Below are 26,257 nucleotides of genomic sequence, written 5' to 3' on the forward strand. Positions count from 1 at the left end.
AGTTTTAGGAAGGCCATTTGTGTTCCCAGTTCACAAGTTGGAAACATCAGGCTATGATTAGAAGAATTTGGTGTCACAGAACTGGAGTTGAGCCGTGACTTCAGCCACATCAAACACCTTGAAACAACAGAGATCATAAGAAGGTAGCATGAATGGACAAAAGTCCAAACAACACACTGCACACATCTCTTAGAAAGGCTTCATGTAGAAGTAGTTATGAAATTTACAAAATTACTAAATTGGTAAAAGCAAATGCAACAATGGAGTATTTTGTAAGATAGTAAAAAAATATTATAGCAACACACATTTAATGCTATTTCCTAGAAATGTCTCATTCATTTCGATGAAATGCCAGCTGGCATAATCATACACAAAATATGTTTCATTTTCAGGTCTAATGAAGCTTACAGCAGCACACATACTCTCATTCTAGCAACAAAAGTGCAGACATGTTGAATTCTGAAAACTGGACAAGAATTTTATAGATAACATGCTTGCCCTTGTGTGTGCGTGCGCGCGTCAATATGTGCCTGTGTCTGTGTGTGCCTGTGTCTGCACTGTGCTTGATAAGATCAAGCGGCATTGAAACAGAAGGAAGAATCGGAGCGTGACAGTGTTTCTGTTGGGTTTTTGGATGATGGAAGATTTGGAGAAATCCTGTTGCTTGGCAAAAAAAAATAAAAAACCTTCCAGGAGCAAAATAATGGCTAACACTGTTTCATGTCAAATGTCTGAATGCCCTAAATGTGCTGAATAGAAGAAAAAGAAAAGACAACAGAATAAAAGGATTGCAGGTGTAAAGATGAGCTTGGTGTGCAACAAATCCACACACTTCCTATTGATTTGTTTTGGCTGGATTCATACTGCAGCATTAAATTTCATCTGAGCCTGTAGGACCTTTAGTGTGAATGAGGCTGGTCTTATGACTTTGCAGCAGTATAAGTGGCAAAGGCCAGTGTAATCAAAATGTTGATACTTATCCATTTGTAATTTAAGTTTAGGTTTATTGGTACAAGTGGCGATTTGGGCCGAGAGAAAGAAGATCCAACAGATGGCACTGTGGTTCAAAATATGTTCAAATGTTTTGAAGACTATGACTGTGCCCAACAAATATTTTTGGCTACAGATGTGCCTCGAGATACGAGTGACTCAACTTACACATTCTTTAAGATCAGAGGTGTCAAAAATTTGAGCTATGAGAAATTATACACCTTGTACTGTATTTTGAACAACCACATTTATTTTGTCTTCGGACAATCCACTAAATGCGAGCAAACATTGAAAAATATGAAAGATGGGCTAATGAATAACGTCAATGCTATTAGCCTTAGGGAAAAAAGTTTTTTCATATAACGATGGAGTAGCATATGTAAACAATCAGCATATCAATACTCATATGTTTTATCTACTACAAAAATTAACTATTATTATTTTAGTTTGGTGAGGGCAATTTACTGAGACTGGAGCGAATTAATGGCATTTCCATTCATCTCAATGGGAGAATGTTATTTGACATACAAATATTTGCAAGTTACGAGCATAGTCACAAATCGAACTCATATCTCACGGTGCAACTTTGATTTTAACATAAGCAAAGTATAACAAGAAGGGGAAAAAAAACAAGAGCCAACAACCTCGATTTTGTAGGAAACATTTCGACTACCAGAAACTTGTACGAAATAAAAATGCACTGTACAGTCTGATGCTGACCTTTTTGGAATTATGTTTTGACATATCCAATACCCACACAACATACACGGATGGTTTAAACTTCCAGTGCTAAAGCTGTCTAAAAGCAATCATTCATAGAGTTCACACACAACACACACACAAACACACATTTAGTGTCTTTGGACCATTATCATTAGCATACAGTTTATATTCTGTATGTTCTACCTTTCTTCTTCTCCTTCTGTCTGTAAATCTTAAATGGACACACACGCACACACACACACACACGCGCGCACGCGCACACACACACACACACACACACACACACACACACACACACACACACACACACACAAAGGCTTGTCCTGTCTTTGGGCTTAAACAGGGATTGTCACGGAGTCATGCAAGTTTTCAACTCAAGAACGTCAAGCTAGCACGTCAGATTAAGGCAAGGCTGGCTGGCTGCACTAGATAGCGCATACACAGACGCAAACGCACACGCGGGACTTTTCGCACATGCGCATATACTGTATATCCACATGCACCGTCTCAATGACACATGCACTTGCTAAAACCCAGACTAAGTGACACATCAGACAAGAGTGGATGGCAGTGAGGAAGAGAAGGGAGAAATTGAGGCAAACATCTGGGAGAAAATGTTAGCAGAAAAAAAAATGTGAAAGGCGAAGCAATTAAGAGAAAAATGAAACACAACCGGGGCCACAATCACTCTAATTAAATAAAAGAGCAAACCAATTCTACTCCTGCAGAAAGACTGTATGGGCAATTATGTTGTCAAGCCGTGTTTATGGGAGATGAATTGTAATGATGAAAGTATTGAGCGGTTGCATTAAAGAAAAATTGTTTACAATGTTTGCTGTATGAACGCACACAATGTTCTTGACTATAATCGTGAAATGTTATGTCTTTTTATCATAAACCCATTACAAGTTTCAACAAAAAATAGACTGTAATCAACAGTAACATCGTTCTTTTTTCTCTTGTTATGTTTCTATTATGTAAAAATCAATATGCTGTAAGACTCAAAGTTTGAAATCATTCTAAAAACAATCAACATCTGTTCCCCCTACTTAAAAAAGAAAATACAAAATTCAATATATCTCTACACGTGCAAGGATGCGGAAACACTGATCAGTGTGTGAAAAATGTTGGCAACTTGATATTAGCTCAATATTATGATAAATGAAGTTTGATGACAGTGTGAAGACAACCGGTACTTTTAATCAGGTGAAGGTCAATTGTGTTCTTTTTTCTCCTTATCTGTAACTCTTTTGGCTCTATTCACAATGTGGCTCATAGAAAACACTGCTCACTCAAAATGATTTCTAAATCTCTCAAATCTCAGTTTGAAGGATTATTTTATTTTTGGTGATGTCGTGGGTCTGTGACCTCGTATGAGTCTGCTTGCGAGTGCACAAATAATAATTGCCGCCGCAAATCTAAACCTATCATTGATTGGTTGTTTTTGGATTGAAAATGTTTTTTTCACAGATCATACTTATTAAGTACTTCTTACAATTCATAATGACTGTTTAAACAACTCCTCTTTATTTGCCATAACTCTGTGGCATAAAACCAGCTCAGCTACAATATGTATGGTAGAATACTGTAAAAACACTGTCAATCCAAATGAGACTGAGTAAATACTAAAATTTTTTTAAAAAGATCAAGAAGGGAAATGGATCCTCTGCATTTTTTTCTCAGAACATGGCCACGTTGGAGGGACTCACTCTATTCAAGAGGAGATTGCATGCATGAAAATGGACTGCACACAATGTGGAGACTGCACACCAGTATGACATCATCAAGGGCTCAGGGTAAGCTAATGTTGGCTGAGTAGGCACCATGTATTTGAAAAGGGGCATACGGTACATCTTACTGAAGATGCTATGAGCTATGTTAGCTTTTGTTGATACTGACTGTGTAGAATGGATGAGGAAAAAATAGCTGAGTTGTTGCACCCACAAAAATTTGCAGAATTGATTTCAACAAGTGATTGACTGATTGCAACTATGCAAATAACGCTACAATATATGAGTGGGCCTGGCTCTTTTGCACAGATTCCTGTTAAATGCAGTATTTGACTGCTGCTTGCACCACCCACTGACTTAATGTCTGAATATTGAAAAGCTGACAGCAATCTGGTCATTAATATTAATACCTTGCATGCAAGTAGAATAACATTAGTCATCATGGCTTCGTCGCTTTCATTGCAGAGCTGATGTGACTTGATGAACAGTGAAAAAATACTCATTGTAATATTTTCAAATATTATGGTAATTACAATTTTGCTTTTATCGCAAGTTTTGAGTTGTGAGTCACCGTGTGTACACCTTGCTTTGCAGACATATGCGTATTTGAATAATTCAAGTTGCGGGTGCACTGAGTCGCATTTAAAATGGACTCGACGTTTTCAGTGGAGCACTTGATTGCTGACCTCTTCAACCTTCTACATTGAAGTCTGGATAAATCCTCCTTCACTGCTCTGCCAAGCTGAAACGTCCAGAATCATTAATAATGTCAACCATCATTTATGTCAACTCGAGTATTTCCAGACAATGCAAAATGGAAGTCACTTCGTCTGACTGAAACTTGTTGCGTTTTGGGGGGGGGAGTTCAGTTTTCTTTTCTTTTTTTGCAAGCTAATTGCTCTTGCCTCTTCTTCTCTGTCTCCCCTGTTCAGTCACTTTCACCAAGTGGAGAGAAATACAGTTTAACAAGTGAAACACTGTCATCATGAAGTGTGCAGACAAGAGCCGCCAGTGCAAGTGGAGTGGAAAGTGGAGTAGAGTAGATCCTCTCGGCCTCAGCTGGCAGTCCTGTCTGGACATTCAACCTCCTCGCACACTTTTACACGTATGCATGCCTTTAATACACACAGTTATATAAAAGACTTACTTCAAACGCCGTGCGAAGCCCTCTAGGAAGAGATACAGATGCCTGCGCTCCCGCACCACCAGACTCAGGGACAGCTTCGTGCTCCAAGCTGTCCGGATCCTGAATTCCCTCCCCCCTCCACCCTCTGCTACATGACGTCCTGTTCTTTTGCGCTATGATCTTGCTGTCTGCTATTAGCGCGCTTGCTCCATTTTGCTGCTCTTATTTGTCTATTTATTTATTTATTGTTTATTATTTGGGTTATTTGCTTATTATTTATTTGTTGCTCTTGTCTGTTCGTTTTTACTCTTTGTGCTGTTTGATGTGCGTGTTGTGTACTGTCTAGTCACCGTGGGACGGTGGGAAACGTAATTTCGATCTCTTTGTGTGCCTGGCATGTGAAGAAATTGACAATAAAGCGGACTTTGACTTTGAAAAAAAAAAAGGTTAAAATCTCTAAAGTGCAGTCACAGATGTTTGCTTCTATTTATTATTTACTGTAAATAATAATAATAATAATAATAATAATTATTATTATTATTATTATTATTATAATTTCAAGGAACTGGTTTCATGTGTTTTATTCAAGCTTTAGAACAAGTTATTTAGCTTGCCTTGATTTCACTTCCCACTACACACAGTTACTTTCATTTATTTTTTTTACAGTTCTGTAACATTCAATATAGTTTGATTGTTATCTTTGCTTACTCAGTAACTTTGGCAGCAAAAGTCATGGATAGACATCTCCGGTTGCTGACTGGATGGAATTGGATTTGTTGCACAAGCAGGCAGAAAGTAACCAAAGCACCACTGGTATGGTTCCCATACAGACTGGGGACTGACGTCAGCAAAAGCCACCACTTTTTCAACTACTTTTTCAATAGTATACTATTGGACCCAAATAGGAGTGTGAGTGTGCGTGCGTGTGTGTGTTTGTGTGTGTGTGTGTGTGTGTGTGTGTCCTTGTGAGTCATTGCTACTGAGAGAAAGTGACATTTGTTTGAGCAGTAAATGACCTGTGCCACACAGGGAAAGTACAACTGGTGACTACGCTAACACAAACAGACACAAAATGAATTTCATGGTAAATTCTTGGATCTGTCGCAAAGGAAAGCACCTCCGTAATTATTCATGGATTAGAACTAATACTGTATATCAAGTAGAAAATACAATGAATGTGACAGTAGGTATTTTTAAATAATCTTACAAAATAGCACAACTATTGTTAGTTTAGCAGTTGTGACTGGCATGCAGCTTATGTGCTGATATCTTAAAAAAACATAAATTCCCTCTAGTACAAAATGTCACACGCACCTAATTTGCCACCATTCCAAAGACGAGAAGAATTATTCAGCATGTTTGTTAAATCCTCTTGCGGATGCTCAGACAGTCGCATCACAAAGCAATATTAATATCTGGTTCCCTGGTCGGAGGAATATTGTCTTGCTGAATATTTCTAGCCTTTTCAAATCAGCTGGTGGCCAATGCGCAAATCAGTGAGGACGTAATGTGCAATCAGTAGAACGCTTGCATGTTTCTAATTTGGGGAGACGTTCTCGCCAGCTGAGATTGCTGAGATCCGAGAACAGATTTGTGCTAAAACCATAAGGGGAGGCCCCTGAGGGACGCAAGTAGCCATGATAGTGCACATTGACAAGATTATACAATGCAGAAGGAAATAGTGAGCTAATTAAAGCTTATAAAAGGATTATGTGGCATATTTTGCACAAATATTCATGGTGAGAATGACTTTTGCACTATTGTGTGTGTCCAACAAATTTGAATTGCAACGGGGACGAAATCAGGCAAGAGAGTGCAGGACATACTTATGCATGCATGCATGTCTTTGCTCAGTGCTACCTGGAGAATGTGTGATGGTGTATTTTGATCAGCTGGTGAGGTGAGCACGCAGTCAGCAATGTTAATGCATCCGTATGGGGATGACCCTCAGGCAGGAGGAAGAGGAAAAAAGCATTAGGGAGGCCGAGCAAGACAGAAGGCTGAGGAAACTGGAGAGAACAGGCTGTGTTCAGAGCAACAGGAATGCAGTCTTTTTAAAATACCAACTTGGCCTTTCTTCAATGTTATGAACTAATGATAACTTTAAGAGCATTTGACTTTAATGGATCAATATAAATGAACTAAACAGGTTGAACTGGGAATTTTTGAATGCCAATATGAAATCTCTTAAGACTACTTTAGGGTAAGGGTAAGCGTCATTCTGTCAGAAGAGACATCCACTCCAACGTACCAAACCCATTATTGTAAATCTGTATAACGCTATTAGAGTTTGACACTTTATTTGTTTTAGTTGACATCTGCTGCTGCTGGAGATGTGTGAGCAAGAGATTAAGTGCACCCATCTTAAATTCCGTTTCCTAATATTTTCTGTAAAAATAAAAAGGATGCTTTGAAATGAAGGCCAATCAGTGAGTTGGAACTGACCTCTTCTTAGGTAAGCTGTTCTTTGGAATTGGTGAAATGTAACAAGAAATGTAATGCCAGAGGGATTTCTTGTTATCTGTAAAGCACATGCCCACATCCCTTTGATTGATTTGTACAGTGAGTGCTACAAGTAAAGGCTTGTCCTCAACTCAACTCCAAACAAGGTGGTAAAAATGACTCATCCTCAAAGAAATGTAATATATAGCACATATTTAATTCATTAAATGTCGCCGTTGGGCACGCTGTCAGAATAGGAAAACTAGCTATTGCCATAATATGTTAGGATGTCAGAATGTGTCATTTCTTGAATGTCAAGTTTAAATTAACAGGAACTGTTAGCAGAACTTTTCAAATTGTGTATTTCCTCAATTTTACCTGCTGCACAGGTAAGGGCAGGCCATGAGTGACAAGGGGAAAAAAAGTTTTAATACAGGTAATCAGAAATAATATTCAAAAACTGTTGGGTTAGACTCTAACTTCAAATTGTGCTATTGAGTGACAACACACGTAAAAAAATAAACATTGCTGACATTAAGACTGCTTTCGCAGTCGCTCCTCGATAGTCGTGAATGGCTTTCCATTTGCCTTTGTATTAACTTTTTTCGTTTTCCTCCTGGTTCGCAGTGTAGAAAAAAAAAACAATCCATATAAGACGCCACAACAAACTACTTTTATATTATTTATATTATTTTTGGGTTTCTTTTAGATTGGGATGTGGAAGGCAGCCACACAACTGTGATTTGATGCAATTTGTTGACATTCTGTTCAGATTAATGAAATACAAAAGAAGATGCATTTCTCAACATTCATATCAAACACTGAAAATAGCGGTAGGTACACAATATGTAGAAAATTTGTATTTATTTAATATTTGAGTAGTAAACCATCACGGTCATTTGAAAGGATTCACAACCACTTGTTTTCTTGCTTCCATATTGCACAAAATCTACATAGTAACGATTACAGCAAAATATGTGTCAATAAGACCAAATGACCTTATCTACCTGGCATATGTAGTGATCCTCAAAAGATTGAAGAGACCCATTTGAAGACTGTGACTGGTTGACCCGTAAAATGAAACCTCAAATGGCTCAAATGACTGATTGGCAACACATAAAAATAATTGAACAATACATCATGATTCTACGCTTTTCACAACCCGTATCCTTTAACTGTGTATAAGCATAAAATGGCTGCAGTATGAAATATATCTTAATCAGTGAATCTTTCAGGTATAGCGCAGAGGCGGCTACATCTCATCTAAGTAGACCTCATTAGTGTCCACCAACTCATGAACTCACCTTTACTCCTACTTCCATACCATGCATGCACTTCCTGAGCTGACTCATGATTTTGCAAAAAAAATAAAATAAAATAAATGATAATAACAGCTGCATGGCCTGACAGCATGAGGACTGTGAGGTAATAAAGTAGGCCCGTTATCTTCAGCCCATTAAGAGTTCCTTGTGAAAATAAACTACTCTGAGATGGAAAACGGGCAACGCGATGAAGAGCGAGTGCTCGGGGAGGATAGCAAGTTACGACTGCTTCGATAATGAATGTAAAAGACAGCGAGAAAGCTGCAGGTTGACAGCAGTTGACGGCCTTTGCTTCATATCACGCGCCTCTCTCATTATCTGATATTTATTGGATAATGAGTACAATTAAGCCTTTTTTTCATGGTTGTATTAGGCCTAACCCATAACCCAGACAGCATGTGACATCTGTTTGTTGCAGATGTACGGCCTGATAGTGTAAGAGAGCTTTCACGGGGAACTCTTTTTGTATTAGTTTTTTTGTTTTGTTATTTCCAACATCTAATAGGCACAGCGGGTGCTAAGGGGGCACAGTGTTAGCTTGCGGCTACATCAGCAGAAGGCTAGTAAGATGAAATAAAATGGCTGCTCTTGTCGCCCTCAAGTCCAGAAACAAGTTTTATGATTTGGATTCTACATCACAATGTGTTTGAAAGAGAACAGCTAGGATTTGAAGTAGCATTGAAAAACCTTGGGTGGAAATGGTCAGAAGATGATTCACTGATGTGAAGAACTGCCATAGCATAGCGCTAAAAAAGAAATCGGTTACTTAACTCTAAGTTGTCACATTACCAGTCTGTCCATTCCGTGAGCTGTGTCGGACAGTACCTTTGCTTTGTCATTATTTTCTTTGCTCAATTTTTTGAAAGGGTACAGTATAAAAGTCAGAACCAAAGTGGGGTCTTTTTTAAGGCGCAGGGGAGTATGAGACTTTTTGTAACTTTCGTGACTTTTCCGTATGTCCCCTTCTGTGCTATTTGAACTTGTTAAAGCTCAAATATGTAATTTTTTTTTCCCAGCCATTAATATTACTTTAATTTAGAATCAAGCACTTGGGTCCTGGACGTGAAATGCAATGCAATTATGCATGTTCTTTCGTGAAAACATCCACCGCTTCTCTCAGGTGAGAGAATCATCTCTAAAATGTCAGCCCCATTTGAAGCTAAATATATATTTAATTTTTGTAGAATCCAAAAGGTTATTTGATGTTTTTTTTCTCTCTTTTACTGAACTCACATTATTCATGCATTACTGCAAGATGTTTATGCATTCTGAACCGTGCATATATGTTTTCTACACAAAATACTTTTCACATGTAAATCCAATGATTAAAATGTGGCAAATAGTCAGAGCATGCCATGTCACATTTTCAGACCATGATTATTATCTGTCTTCATTTGCCCTGCTGACAATGTTCTTTTGTTTTTATGTGTTCTTTTTGTCTTGCTGCATAACCTTTACCTCGACTCTCTCTATCTCTGTTTCTACTTGTGGCGGTTAGTTGTGTGTGTCTGTGTAAGTGTGTAGCTTGTCTACAAGTGTATGTCTCAGTGTGCATGACAGTGAGTCCACCTCAGGGAGAGGTATCTGCGTGAGTGTGTGAGTGCATGGGGGGGGGGGGGGGGTCTATATTTAGGCACTTCTCAAACGGAATGCATCTTGGGAAAAAGTACAAGTTCAACCAAGTGAGAATGATTCTTAAAAAAAAAAAAAAAAGCATTTTCCCCCCTTTTTCATTCCTAAAAGTCCCAGGTGAATTATTCTCTCATTAGTAGTTTTCTTCTTGGTCGCCTCTGTGTTCTGTCAAGGAATGGGTATTTGGAGAAATACTGTTAATAGTTTACACCTAATTATTGATGTTTTTTTAAATGTATAATATAACAAAGTGGGTTTTTCTTCCACCGGGCAGCACAGTGGATCATTTGGTTAATTTGTCTGACTTGCAGTCATAGGTTCTGGGTCTTAAGCTCTACTCAATGTTTACATATTGGGGGCCTGCATTGTTTTTTTTTTGCCCAGTAACAGTTTCTTTCAACAAACACACTGGTGCCTTGAGACACAAGTTTAATTCATGAAGTGGCCGTGCTTGTGACTCAAAACGCTCGTATCTTGGATCATTTTTGCCCTTGGAATGGAGTGAAAAAGCCATTTATCGCTTCTATTCTCTCCCCAAAACAAAAGTTTAATTTGGGTTTTAACAAGAAAAATAGCACACCTTAATATTATAATTTAGTAAAACATACAGCAATGACAATCAAATAGAAAGAAATTAAATGTCTGCGTTGTTTGCTTCAGTTCAATGGATATTGCGCTTCTCCTTCTGTTAACTGTTTTGTAATATACTGATACATATCAGTATCTATTTTTAAATACGAGAAATATTTGGCTGTAGCTGGAAAAATTGTTAAAACACCTGATCGTGTTTATTGTGTTTGGTATTCTGCCCCTGCCTTCTACTTTTCTCTGCAAGCCCTCTTCTTGTCTTTCTCTCTCAGCCAGAAAAGTGTTTGGTATTCTCGGATTGTCTGCCCCTCACTCCTTTCCTCGGCACTCTGCTCTGCTGCTCAGCGCCCTCTTTGCCCTTTTTATTTTTTTACTCCTCTTCTCCCAAACACCTTTCTTCCTATGCATCATGATGCATTATGTTCGTTCTCACTGCTTCTCCCCCGTCCGTCTTCCTCGTCTTACCTCCCAACCTGGTTTTTGGCACCCTCAATTTCCATTTAAAGAAAACATTCAGCAGCATTCAGCCCTGCTAATGTGTTGTAGCCTGCATCCTTCCAGTGACTGGTTGTTATTCTATGGTGCAAGTCACACATGGCTATCTCATATACATGTGCATGTGCCTTATTATGCATCGCCTGCATTTAATTTTCTGCTTCATCTGCTCCAAGCGAAGCATTCACTTGATACTATACAAAGTCATAATCATATGAAAACATACATGTACCCTCTTGCTCAGTGGAGAGCATTACACGCAGATGAACTTTAATGCAGAAATGCATGATCGGTATTACTCACGATGCAAAGGAAATGAAAGCGCTCAGTGTGGTGTCGTTTTGTTGTTAAATAGTGAAAGTAATATGATCAATGAATGAGTTTTTATTTTTTTCAAATGTGATTTCGCATTTTGGGTAAAATCTCATTTTGCAAAATATATAAAAACAAATAAACAAGTGGCCAAATGTTTAATGATCAAATAATTATTTTAGGAACAATGTAATAGGCACATTTGATTAAGCTTTCACCCTGAACAAGACCTGACACAAGGGGATAACCTCAATTTGAAATTTGCCAAGGGAGTCCATGATGATGCCCATGATGTCAGATTGAAAATAGATACTTTTTGTGAAAATAAGACTCTTGTTAAGATGTAAGACAGAGCCAGTTAGTGAGTGAGAGCCAAAAGAAAAACAACAAAGCAGGCACAGGGAAGAAGAAAAGAACACAGCTTAAATGGTGGAAAGCAAACTTTGCTTCACTGAGATGTCCACACTGATTTGATAAACTTTACTTATCAGACAGAGAAACATTAGGAATAAAATGGTCACAGAGATATGAAGACGCTTATCAGTGCCCTCCAATTCCCATGGAGGCTATTTGTAGCCGAGTCAAACAAATGGACAGAATAATAACTAGGGAACGATCTCTAAAAAATACATTTGCTCATTCGACTGTAAATGCAGGGATCAGCAAGTGGTGGCCATTTCATAAATAAATAAATAAATAACTCAAATTATATTGTTTTTTGTTTTAAACATACTCCAAAAACTCTTCAAAACACTGGTCAACATTCATTAGATTTTTTTCACGAAAGAGGTAAAGGGAGGGGATCCCCAAAACGGGCAAAAATCCCAAATACGAAAAATATTCAAAGAAAGAAAAAAAATGCCTGCGGATATGCAAATCCTCAGGTGCCACATTGCAAATATGCGACTGTTTTTTTTTTCCATAAGAAAATGATAAAATCACCATTCACCCTTAGATGGCAGACATCTCTTGTACTCACAGTGGTTCTTATGTGGATTTGGAATGAATTACAGGACAATGATATTAAAATTTCAAGTGATTTTTGGGGGCAAAAAAATGTACAAAGGGAGTTGTTACATTCAATGTAGGTTCCTTGTTTGGTTATTTGATGTTACTTTTTACCCACTAAATGAAATATGCCTCTTCCCAATTTGAACAATGTCCTTTGAACTAACGTATAAGCCATCCAGCGTGGGGGTCCGCGTGACTTTGAAATTACTATTTCCGGATGAATATAGCACAGGGAAATCAATATTAAGACAGCATCTGTAGCTTGACATAATCCCCTTCATGCATCATCAACTTAAGTGTTTAACGACAAGTACGGCATTCCACTCATCTGAGTGGGGGACTTAAGGTTCAGTGCTCCTTTTAAAGTAGGGCCAGCGGCATCACAAGGCAAAATCGAGACCTGCCTGGGGTTTTGAATCAATGAACCAACCTTGAACCCAATTGCCAGACCATGAATGAGGCATTATCTGTTTCCTGAATGAACAGTTATATCTCACTTAGAATTCCTCAACAGCTATAAGAAATTGATGTCATCTGACTTTAATATAATCAATGGCTGTGTGATTGTTGCCTTTCTATGAATGTCACACAAACAACAGAATAAATTAATTACAGTTAATAAGCTTCCCTATGTTCAACACAAGATGTGGAGCTCCCGTTTGATATTCAGCACCATGCTATAAATAAATCATGTGGTACCGCTACGCTTTGTGAGAATCTTAGAAGGGTAATTGGACCAATTAATGTTTTACACTGAATGAATTTGATTTCCTTCTCAGAAGAGTTGATAGCTTAAGGTACACTTGGAGGAGGTGCTCTGGAAATGGAAAAATCTTTGGCGAGTGGAAAAAACGTGTCAATAAATTCAATAAGTCATGCATTATACTGTACAAGTAAGATTCTATGTATGTATTTATTTGTATATAGTAGCTGCTTGTTGACAACAGTGAATGAGTTTGGAAATAAAGACGGCCTATCATCAGAGATGTCAGCCTATCCTCATCATCTGTTATGAAATATATCATGATTGATGTAAAAGACCACCTGTCATACGCACACCTGTCGAATGGGTCACTTCATATAAAGCAGAGCACCTAAATGCACTAACTGGGTCCACTGGTGTGTTATTGTGCTGGATTAAATGCAGAAGTTACAGTACATGTAGGATGCATGTAAATGACAAGAAAACAGTCCCGACACAAAGTATAAATGGGTTAATGATATCAACTTTGGAAATAAACTTTTCCTCTCTTCCATAAAAACAGTACTTGCGTGAGAGTGAGACAAACAGACAGTGAGAAAGAGGGTAAGAGAGATAGACTCAAAATGGCAGTCACCTTTGGCCTCACACAGTCACACACATACCATGTGCATACACCCAAACACACGCACTTAAACACACACAGTTGGACGGTTGACATTGCAGCTTTGATCGATGAAACAGACAACTGCTGGCGCCAGATACAACACTTATGTGACACGCCCACCATCCCGGCACCCCAGCTCCCTGTGCAGGGCATCCCACAGTGTCGCAGTCGATACGGTTTAGTGCCACAACTATCCACCGGCACAGCCAGATATAGACACACACACAGTTCGACAAATATGCGGCGTGATCTGATCATCAAAGTTGTCAAATCCCTTTGTACTTTTCCCCCCTCAGCTTTAACGAGCTGTTTGCGCCAAGAAACGCCCCCTGCTGACTCCGCTGGCTTGCAAAATACTTTTAGACTTAGTGTCCAGCATACTTACATATACACAGCAAAAGCAACAACCGAGTTGGGTGTGTTTATTTAACCATCTACACTGGATTTATGGTTCAACTGACACTTTTTTTTTTCTGCCAGCCATTCAGATATGCATCACAATAGCATAAGGCAGGTGTTATTTTTAGCGAGTATACGGACTATTTTTTAGATAAAGCCACTAGTGGTAATGCCATCAGTGGTCTTCATGTTAGCAACACTCTTATTTGCTGCACAGAAGAAGGATTAGAGGGATTTGCCCTGATAATGATTTGGGAGTCTCAACTCGAAATAGCACACTGCTGGAGCTTGGACTCAAAATGTCAACACACTAAAAATTGGGAAAAAATAGGCACACCGGAGACTTGGTTTTTTTTTTTGTGAATGTTCATTAGATAGTGCTGTAATACAGTAGTGCCGCAAGTTTCATTTGTCACCTGACCACATACAAGATTCAAAACAATAGTCTTGGGAGCGGCATGCCTCATTGGTAGAGGGGTCATCTACCAACCCAGAGCTGTTATGGATTATTGATAGCCTTTGAATTAAAACATTTATACCTCTTCCCCTGACAAAGAGATTTCTCGAAACATGAAAATGGCCAACGGACAATACACCCTGGACCAGTCAATCATCGGGCACATGGATAGCCAAGCAACCATTCATTTATTCATTTATGCTATCAATGAATGGGAACCTATGGCTAGCACGGCTCTGGAAAACAAAAGAAAAAGATGATGATTAAAAAAAAGAACAAAAATGCAATCGCAAGAACCAAGACAGTCTCGAGAGAGGCAAACTGGGCATAACTTATCTGGACAAACAGAACATAAAAATGGAATTAAGAAAACACTGCGATTATAGAGATAATAGCACCAACAGGAACACTCATTGCCATCTCCACATAATGTGAGATCGTATTTAGTTTGCAGCGTCCCAGTTGCAGCAGGTACAGTAATCCTTTCCACTTGATGTAATCTGGTAGGTGCTGCTATTTTGGTTTACAATGTTCAAATGAGCTCAGATCGATTCTTTAAAGACACTCCAAAGGGAATTCAACGCTTTGTTTTTAACACATAACCACAAACCTTGAGCTGGACATTTCAAATGGCTCTACCTTGTTGGACTGTGTGCCTTAGATTTTCACTCACATTTGAATGGGACTGCATTCTCATCCACTTATATGCATCAAAACACCGATCATATGATGTTTACAGGCAACCACTTCAAAGCGTTAATATCGTATTTGTACAGATGACCACTTGCATCACTGCGTGCACTCCCTCTGGTATTCCCTCAACAAGCTAATCAAGAACAACTCCAAATGAATTTATTTTCCCTCACACAGATGGAGACTGTGCTGCTGCTGACAAATCTACAAGCTTAATAATTCTCCTGCCTAATGAAGGTTGTCGCCATTGCAAATCGTTGAAAGCTTGACATAGAAAAGTAGCATTTAACTGCACCGGTACTTGAAGAATGTTTGGAAGGAGTCAAGGCAATAATTGCGTCACCTTTAGAATTTGTGCGTAAGAATGTCAATTTTGGGATCATTTGCCTCTTTTTAGGTCTAAGTCACTAAAGTGTCTGCAACAATTGGATTTGCACAAGAGGCAAAAAAAAAAGCATCACCGTTTTAGTTTTTTAGTAGATATCGGATACATTTTTTTTAGGGGGGGATTGACAGTGCTGTCATTATAAATAGAAAGCTCATGTTAAGGTCAAACCACCTTTGGCAGGCTCAGAAGAGGAGAACAGTCAGCAACTGAAATGTCACAAGAAGAACACGCAAGTGACAGTCAAAGTAGAGTATTAGGAATTCAAGTCATGACCAAATATTTTGCCACTAAATCAAATTATGAACTTGAATCACTTTGAATCCGCTTTTAATGTAAACTGGACTGGTTTTAAATTGCTTGATCAATTTTATAAAGTGAGCAATATTTAGATTATAAATTAATTTTAGTTTCTCCTTAACCAACCAAACACAAGAAATGTGTGCAATGAAAGAAACAAAGAATGATTGATATTGACAAAAATCACAGTTAGGTGATCTTTGGGATTCATAACAACAATGTGACTTCGGCAATAGCAGAGAGCATGTTTAAATATTAAAATATTAATAATTGATGCTGCCAGGAACGGCAAACTGAAGACTATACCTTGAATAAAATAACATTGTAGCATGTGACACTATTACCAAATATCTTCTTTTAGAAAACCAAAATCAGGCACTTTTCAAAAAAAATAACATCCCATGCATTGTCCATAGGCTGCCAAAACAGACATTAAAGTTGTGAAAACTTTGAACATTAATTGCTGCACTTTGAGACTGGCTAAGATGAAAGTCTAAAAAAATAAAGGCATCACCAATAAAACAACTTGGCTGGAGGCTTCAGAAAAAAAAACTACAAAGCTCGTCTTGTGTGTGACAAACATGTCGAAGGACCCAAATTCCAAGAAAGAAGAAACAGCAAGAAACTACGATCCTTCTGCATTGAGAAATAGTGACTGCAAGAGTTGCCGATTGCTGGCGCAAAGCTGTACATCAAGACGGCCACATTTGGAAGCTGTTCCGAGTGGGTGTTTATGAGGCCAGACTCCGGAAACAAAGTGAATACTGTAACGAGTAATTGGGGGAAAATAAAAACACACCCTAGACACAGTACACAGTTTCCATAGTTTTTTTAGTTTTATAAGTATTTGTTAACATGTATTCATTGAGCATCAGCATTTTTTTTTGTCCTGGGATGTGTACAAGTGGAACAAGTGTCTCTGACGTGTTTTTCTTCCATCCTCTCTTTGTTTCCCCTCTGTAGAATTTTCAAAGCGAATCCTAAGTAATCTTCATCAGTCATTCATGTTTGTATGCACCATATGGATGTTTGTGAAATATGTTGCAGCATATCTGTGTGTGCATGTGTTTAATGACCAAAGCCCCTTTAATGGGCTTCCAAGTCGTGGTGCAATCATGTCCCTCAATAGGAGGGAAAAAATGAGCAACAAATTGAAGGAATCAAATAAAATCTACATGTGGCTTCAAGAAAGATAAAGAGAATGTCGATGAGATGGAAAATAAAATTAAAAGAATAAAATAGATAATAAAGAGCTTTTTGTCTTTACGACAGTGATGACCCCATGAAGAATTGTACCTCCTACAAAATTATTGACAAATTGTACTCCCTTTAATAATCTTGACTAATTCAAGCAGCTTTGTTCGAATGTAAAATGAGAAAATCTCCTTCATGGAGACGCTCAATTAAATCACATTTGCCCATTCAAACAGCCAGGCCAATTAGACATTATTTGAATGATATATTAATATCATTCCTCGTGTAGTTGAACACAGGAAATGTGCTTAACATAACAAGGAAAATAATACAATAGTAAGCTGTGACTCAGCATATTGGACAAATGGTTAGCACATCTGCCTTGCAGTTCTAATATTTGCTCTGGCCCTTCACTTTGTATGTTCTCACGATAGCAGATCTGTGTGGGAATTTCCACTTTTGTTGGCTTCAATGTAGTGTGAACGGTTGTTTGTCTGGCAACCAGTTCAGGGTGTACCTTGCCTTTCTCCCTAAGGTCAGCGCGAACAGGCTTAAAAGAGGACAAGCGGGATAGAAAATGTGATAATATGTGTGACCCATTTAAAACTATTTTGGTCCATTTGGAATTCTGCAGAAATTTGTCCTGTGTGAAAACAACTTTTAAATTACCAGCAGCACAAATAAAGGTTGCAAGTTCCACAATATTTCCTCAGTGTGGGACGGTCCTGGAGCTGCCTTTGCACTTTTACATTGCAGCATTTAACAAATGCTCGGGGGAAGTTCTGGCACTGGTTCTTGTTGCTAAAGGACAATTTGAAATTCATTTGAAACCAGGCGATGTTTTACTAAATGTATCAAAACAGTTGAAAAACACATAATGCAACATATATGAAGTTACAAATACACCTTATGAGCATTATCTTATTACTTTCATTTAGTTTTAATCATCTGAGTGTTTTATTTGAAAAGAAATGATGAGCTAAGGGAGAAGATTGTGTGCGACACAAATCCCCATCGGATCTTTACACCATTACATCAGGATACAAAATTGCTGTTACTATTAGGTTTGATATTGATGATGTTGATGGTTATGATGATGATGAGAGCATTTCGCCCTTCTGATCTATAAATATTAAGTATTCTCCCTCATGTCTGATTACAGACAGATACAATCCCCTCTGTGCGTCTTCATACTCCCCTCTTGTTCCTAGTGATCTCACTTCTCATTTTAAATGTCTCCATTCACACCTCTCTCCTGCTGCTCTCCTCTGGCTTTGGGGCCAAATTAATTGATGATTATCTTGTCTTTGCTGGGCTGGTTTGCAAACCTGGCTTTTTATCAGTGAAAGATTGCTTTCCATTACTTACAGCTTTATTTAGAGCACTCATCCTTAAACTGTAGCCCCCCCCCCCCACCTGCAGACTATGCACCTCTTCGAGACTTCATCTATTAGCGCTGTGTGAACACTGCTAATTCAGTTTGATCTCCTTCCATAAAATCATAGTCTTGTTTAACTTTCGTCGAAACTAGAAAGGCCCTCAGTTGAGGCATAAATGGTGGAATATCAATGCAAAAGAAAAAATCCTGGAAAAGAAGTTTAAAATTAATCTATTATTCACGGTGTTAAATTTATAAAGTTACTTTGTTTCATGTACTCAAGTAACTTTTAATTCATTTGCTTGCGTGATCTATTTTGGTTTGTAACATATCGTGTCACATGACTACTGTTGATGTTTAAGCACACAGCACCCGCACGGTCCCACTCGGATACAAAGATTTCAAGTCATCAATGTAAAATATGACTGAAATCTAATCTTACCTTGGAGATGGACTCCAGATTTAGGAATATCTAATATGGCATGCTCATCAGTGTCGACAGTCATACTGCATACTATATGGTCATTGAAGGTGTTTTTGATATTTGGAGCTCATTATTAGGAATGGACTTATGCTCTACAAACATGTATCTATGTCTGTGTGCATGCATTTGTAAGTGTCTCCAAAAGGGCAGACCCAGGCTTTGCGTGCCAACAGGCACAACCAATATCAAACAGCGTTGCTGCTTGCATAGAGAAGGGGGTCAACGCACAACAAGCACCGGCACTAACCGATGCGCACCTTAGTGCACGAGTAAACGACAAGATAGCCTTACATTTGCACTGTGTAAACACTCACGCCAACTCCAACTGATACTGGGCAGACCAAGACAGCAGCAGCGATAGGTGAGTCGCCTACACACCATCATTAACACGGGCAGCTTTTCTCATAAATCACAACCAAGGCTTACTTGAATCCACCCCCCAGGAAAAATATAGCCCAGTCAACACGAGATGTTGCCCATTGATTTGTCTATTTCAAGGACTGACAAACGCGATAGCTAATGTATGTCTTGTTCTTTCTTTTAATCCAAAAAGAAAAAATGCAGGAGGATTGCAAAATGACATTTTTTATATAAATACAGTACATACATAAGCATACCCTGCCATACTGGCTCATTATCATTGTCCTTCCATATCATGTCATGTTTACTGCTTGTTGTGTTTCTACCTCATATTATGACAGTTCCCAGTTCACAAATAGATAAGAACTTCAAGGTAACATTATTGCTTTCATCTACTGTTGTTATAGTATTATTGGTCTCCATTGTTTTTGCTCTGTTGTGTTTTCTCTTTGTCATTCTCCTCTTGAACCGCGTTCTGTCTGACTGCATAACCAATAAACAACCACAGAAATAAAATGCTTATTGGGAATTTAGCCTCGGCTTCATTATCCCCATAAAAAGTATTTGTATTTCCTGTATGGTATTATTATATTGTGCATTTGTACTTATTGTTGTGGCCATGTTTACTATGGTATCAACTATAGTTGACACTTGGTTGCCATTTACAATAATCAGAAAAAAAATTGCAATCCAGTTGGAGTCATTTCAACACACGTGAAACGTGATCTTACCTTCGTAGACAGCTTTGAAGCCCTGTGCACTGACGGCGAAATCGGTGGTAAACCACAAGGCCAATATAGATCCGGTGCTGACGATAGGAGAAGGCAGCATGAACCCCGACAACCTAAGAAACACAGAGTAAAATGTAAAAAAAAATAAAAAATAGTTTCAACACAGCAGGGTTACGCCAGAAAACAATTTGCAATTTATGAGCTAGTTGAAAGTAGGACATTGAGATTCTCTAGAAATGTGGGAAACACTGGCAGAATTGATAGAAATATTGCTTATTGACATTTAATGCTATGTTGATTAGTGTGAGAAATAAACAATATTGTCAGTGTCTTCACGTAAATTAATATAATTAATTAATAACATTATTACATGTTGTTTGAGCATGTTTTTATTTTCCAAGTGAGCAGCAGACTATTAGCTCTTCTCATTAACCAGCGCCCAAGATGTAGCTCTCAGCTCCAAAACGTATGGTGACCCTTGGTTTAAACTATTAGGCTTTGTCTGTTCAGCAACTGTGCTTAAAACCCACAGACTGGTTAAGTATGCCGTGACCTTTTGTCGTCTGTTCACCAACTTTTAGGCTTAGTCTTCCTGTTGTTTCCTTTGAAAAACCAAATACTAAAATCTATTACCCACCCCTAAGATTCACAGAATTAAACAGTAATTAAATAGTTTTACATTTAACATTGAGTGCACTATTTAATGATGCTACAAATTCAATCTCTGATACAAAAATATGAGTTTTAGTCTGTAATGGAATCTGTAATGGCCTTTTTAAGATTAATTAAGAGGTGACGACTGAATGATTGCGGGAGCAGAATGGGAATGATGCAGAGATAAGAAACAACAAAACTGAGAGGGCTGACTAAAACTAACTGCCTGGCTAATAAAATAAAATGACTGTATAGTCAATGAAAAATGTTTTATTATAGTAATCTAAACTCAAACGGTCATACAATTTTTGTGTCATGTTTCCATTGAGTCACACCATTCAAATGTAATAGCAAGGTTAGCTATCAAAACCAAATCAGATGAATGTCCATAGGAACCCCATTGAAATTGGAGTGAAATGCCCTTGTCGGCATTTTTCTAATCACCAGATAAATTATTGCATACTGTCTGCATTCACTTGCCACTGTATTGAGCACACTTCCTTTGCAGAGCAGTGCAAAATTGCTGTCATAAGAAAACAAATATTTCTCAGTTGTTGACGAATATTATATCTATCCGGTCATATGACATTGACGTACAGCAACGTACAGTTTCCCTATTAACATATTCTCTGCTTTTATAAAAAATACATTGCTCGTAGATAGCGGTGCATACGCACGCACCTGCAAATCTGACAAACGGTAACCAAATATGGAGCACTTCAAGTATTGATTGGCAATGAATTGCAATCATTGCTACTATTCCACTGAGTAGTAACTGCATGACTGATATTCAAGTCACAATTGACTGACATTGGTTTCCCTTTTAAAGATGAGGAGCGCAACCATTTTAAAAAAAAAAGGGGGGGGGGGGGTGGAATAAGCCTGCTAATTAGAAATGTATTATAAAGCTGCGGTTGAAGTGATTCTGACTGAATAGTCCAAAATGGCCATGTGAACCTAAATAAACCTTCAAGAATACATTTGATCTTCCACGCAAGCAGATTGATTTATGCTTGTGTTAAAGTCACTCAGCAAAACACTGACAACATTGCATTGCATTAAAATTAATTTACTGTAAGTGTTGAAAAGATTATAATGAGTATAAAAAAAAATTCCCCCCCAAATATATGAATCAAGCAAATGAATTACTGACAAGCCATATAGAAAATGGATGAATAGATTTATTTTTTTACATGCTTTAAAAGAGACTCTAGCACACGCACATGCACACAATAAAGCCTCTCTCCAAAGCAGTGTATATTATCGCAAGCCAAAAAGTTTTCACGATCTCACAAGGTCTACACAAGTTCTTATTCAGAAGCTTCATGGCTGACTTTGACAAAGAGTAGTGTTTCTCCTTGAACCTAATCTACATTAAAATGGACGCTTTGTAACAAAAGGTGAAAGGTGACAACTGAGCCGGCTGAGAGCGTAAAGCATCAACTCAGCCAATATGTCTATTTGTATACAAAGTATGAGTAAGGCTTTTTTCATTGACGAGGAAGAAGCGGAAATGTTTAATGTTTCTTCATTTTAAAAAATGACAAAGTGCAATAGAAATACAGTTATTGCATGTATGTTTCAATGAAAGAGAACTTTTTGCTGTAAGATAAAAAAAAAAAATCTCAAATATGAAAAATGTAAAGATAAGAAAAACACCATTACACATATAATTTAAATAATACGCAATGGAAGAAAATCTGTGACAATACTGACATCAGACACTGTGAATTGATTTGGTCTAAAAAGAGTTGGTCAAGGGTGACAAAGACAACCAATGAAAAAGAACAGACTGGGGACAATAAGAACAATCGATGTCATCAATCCAAAAGTAACATAAAGGTCTAGGAAAAAAAAAAAGAACAGTGGAAAAAAAGAATGATTTGGCCTCAAAGCAAGGACAAAAGGGACAGAAAGTAAGTAATGGAGCTTGTGGGAAAGCAACAAACAAAAAGACAAATGGAAAGAGTTAAGAGAGGAAACTGGGGGGGAAATGCGCAAAGGACAGGACCAAGGGGAGTGAAGTATGTGATGGGACTGGCCAGACACAAAGTCTTGAGTCATTTTCTTCAAGGGGATATTTTTATTTTTTTTGCTGTCAGCGTTCCTAAAACGGAACCATTTCTTGATCAATTCATGCAATACTTTAAAGCTTTAATAAGTAATGAAGGGAAATGTCAAGCAATTGTGTCGTTCCTTAAAGCCGTGCTTTGTCTGGTCCCTCACCTAAAACCTGTTTGCTATGGCTGAGCCTGCCAAGGGCATAAAGCGACAAACAACTTTGGATCCTTGGGACGCACAAAGCCCTCCACCACGATTAAGCGAGGGGCAGAAGAAATCACGTGTGATGTTTTGCACAAAGACAGGCACAATGTAACATTACATCTGGATTTAACGAGAACGAGAGTTTACTCTGCGGGATTCATCATTCATCTAAATTAAACTAATTAACACAATTATTTGAAACGCTGTCAACCTAGTGAAAGTTGATTGCACTATTCAAGTAGATCTTTTGTATGCTTTCCAAAGTTATTGTAAGCTTTTATTTAAATACTAAATTATTGCCACTTAATGCTTAATTACTGTTAAAGAGTCATGCCTTCAGAGAACAGGAGAAATACTCCCCTACCATTTAGACATGAGCTGTTTTTAACATTACACTAAATACAAGATAAAAAGGCACACAAAGAACAAGAATATAACATCACAGGAATTTATGTAATTCCACATTTCTGGTGTTTATATGGATTAAACGGGACTGGGCTTTCTTCAATTGGTACATGATGAATACTTTTGAAGTGGAGACTAATATTCTGTGAGCTTTTATTTCTTTTCACGATCGAAAGAAAAAAAAATTAAGATTGCTTGTTTTCTATTGGATAAAAAACATGAGAAAATTGCCATCCAACGTAGATATGTATTTAATGCAGATGAAAGAACAAGTCCCCTGCTTTGGGATAAATCAGAGCAATGAAATGTGTCTTGAGTGTTGGCCAAAACACACACATGCACACACGCACACAAACAACTGTCACTCAGGTAATGAGCAGTAATCACCTGTACGGTACAGATGGGCCATCTTGGCCTTGTCATTTCTCTCTGCCTCACCTTCTTAGTTTGTTGCACTGCACAGTTCCTCATAATCAGGACAAACCATTGATCCTATACTGCTATGTGACATCTATTGAAAAGTAAGTGGGCTTGCTTTAAAATATGGGACAGATGATATCGTCGGTCAGCTGTCCAGTCAGTCATCCAGTTCATGCGATGAGACAGGCACTTCGTGAGAGCAAGCTTTACAGTCAGATGACCAATCACTCAGCTTGCTTGTGTGCTTTTTGTTGCGGCTTCCATCTGTCTTGACTGCCTATCTGAATCTTTTCGTCCATCCCCAACTCTGCCTACTGGTCCATAACATTGATGAATTCTCTAACGTTACTTTTACACATGTAAATAAATGTGGCTATGTTATTAATTTTTGAAGACTATTGTTGAAAATGTGAAAGACTCAGAACTGTAGTACTCAAATGTTACGTTTAACTGTTTTTATCGTTTCCGTTTTCCTTTTTTAGGGCTGTGGTTAAAATGGTGCCTCGTGACACACTTTAGAAACCAGCATGAGTCGCATCTGCTGTTATTTGGCGCAACTGTGACATGCAAGTAGCTCGCTAGCTAGCTATAACTATATAACTTTGGATAGTCTGCAGGCATGGCCACTTTAGAGCGCCTTGTCGTTGGCCATGAGTGCACGCATGTCACAGAGAAGAGACAGAGGAGCAAGGGGGAGTCTGATGTGACAGCCAACTTCAGGACAGAGGCTTCACAGTGGCATCGGTGCTTTAGAGCACCTCATTGTTGCGGGCGTGGAAAAGTACTGCAATGACCCGACGGGATAAATTGCAGTCAGGCTCTGAGCTGATATATTTTCTGGCCTCAAAGATTTATCTGGGGGCAGAAGAAAGATGCTAGACATTTTTTCCCTATAGTAAAGGTATGTGACTTCTTCCAAATACGTGAAAACAGTTTGGGGATGGCCCCATCTGGATTTCAGATATAGGAAAGAAAGTTTAGCACAGAAATTTTAGCACAGTCTAATTATGTATCTCCCAGAATTTAAATACCAGAGACTCGTATATTAAAAAAAAAAACATTGCGGAAAAGGCTGTTTAAGCAGTCTGCGGTTTTCTGGTGAACAAATTGACAGTTGAGTAGTGTGTGATTCAAAATAGACTTTCCCATTTTGGAATCAATGGTGCTTTAACAGTTGAGCGAGAATAAGTGAGTCGTGGAGTTCCAACACCTTGGCACACACACACACACAAACACAGATACACACACAGAAAGTGCAGCACCAACATGGCCACTGGCAAGCCGTCACCTTTCCACACGATCATCGATTGCAAGTGCATTCAGAGAACCACTGAGAAAAAAAGTGCAGTCCATGTGACAAATGCGCTTGTAGAAAGGTAACATGATAACGCAAACATACTATATTTAACATTATTGTATGTTATTCCTATAACTGCTATACATTAAACCTCTTAATGCCAGAAAATAAAATTTGGTGAGTTGTAATCAATAAAAACTCAAAAAAGGCACTGAACAAATAGTTGCAATTGGTGCTTTCTTGCCAAGAGCACTTGCAGAGTAGATATATGACCCTCGGGTGAATGTGTTTGTTTTAACGTGTCATTCTGAAAATATGGTCCATTTGTAAGGTCTGTCTGGAGCAACTAGCTGTTTTATCAGTGACACCACACAAAGTGAATGGATGGACAGAATGTTCTTGTTGGAGACAACTGACTTAGATAGATATAATGGGGAGGAAAAAGATTAAGAAAATAAAAGGCAGTCTGTAGATAGTGAAAAAAAAAACATTGAAGAACTATATAACCAATATAAGCCAATTAAGAAGTGAACTAGATGAAATTGGTGATGAAGAAGTTCAACTGGCGGAGATTCACGGACAAACTTTTAATCTGGATACAGGGTGTTATAAATCCTTGGCAAAGCTACTGTTCATTTTGGGATATTTTAAGACCAGCTGGGCAAGACACACATAAATGAGTGTCTGCGGCAGTGAATAAACACAGTGCAATCCTCCTTTTTATCATTACTGAACACCAAACTTATGTTACTAGGACAAGGGAGGTAAATGATTGTTTGGGCTTGGTTTCATTTGTGTGCCAATAACTGAGGTTGCAAAATGGTTAGCACTACTTTGCCGCAACCAGCAGGGGCGCTGTTGATTTAGAAAAGAATCAACAGAAATTGAGTAACTTTTAAACTACGGCACAACTGCCCCAAGGAACATTATACTTGCCAATAAAGAAATAATTTGATAAAGAATCAAATTGTAGGTCATTTTTAATGGATGATTTTTTTTTCAGATGCAGACTACACATGAGACTTTTGAACGTAGACTACATCTTTGCAACTCTTGTTGGTTAGGCTAGCTCGAAGCCAACCTCAATTTGAATTTTA

The 26,257-nt window shown here is 38.2% G+C and overlaps 1 protein-coding gene across 2 annotated transcripts in view; it reads right to left on the reverse strand.

Moving 5' to 3' along the window:
- The window catches only part of LOC147059371 (CUB and sushi domain-containing protein 1-like), a 280,490-nt gene that overhangs the window by 144,130 nt on the left and 110,103 nt on the right, over positions 1-26,257 (reverse strand). For both annotated transcript variants that reach the window (XM_085906897.1, XM_085906896.1), the window contains exon 4: positions 20,120-20,232. In XM_085906897.1, the coding sequence (XP_085763023.1) occupies positions 20,120-20,232 (113 nt within the window). The remainder of the gene's footprint in view (positions 1-20,119; positions 20,233-26,257) is intronic.

This window comes from Syngnathus leptorhynchus, chromosome 3 (assembly GCF_054491065.1).
Source record: "Syngnathus leptorhynchus isolate UIUO chromosome 3, UIUO_Slep, whole genome shotgun sequence".
Classification (NCBI taxonomy): Eukaryota; Metazoa; Chordata; class Actinopteri; order Syngnathiformes; family Syngnathidae; genus Syngnathus; species Syngnathus leptorhynchus.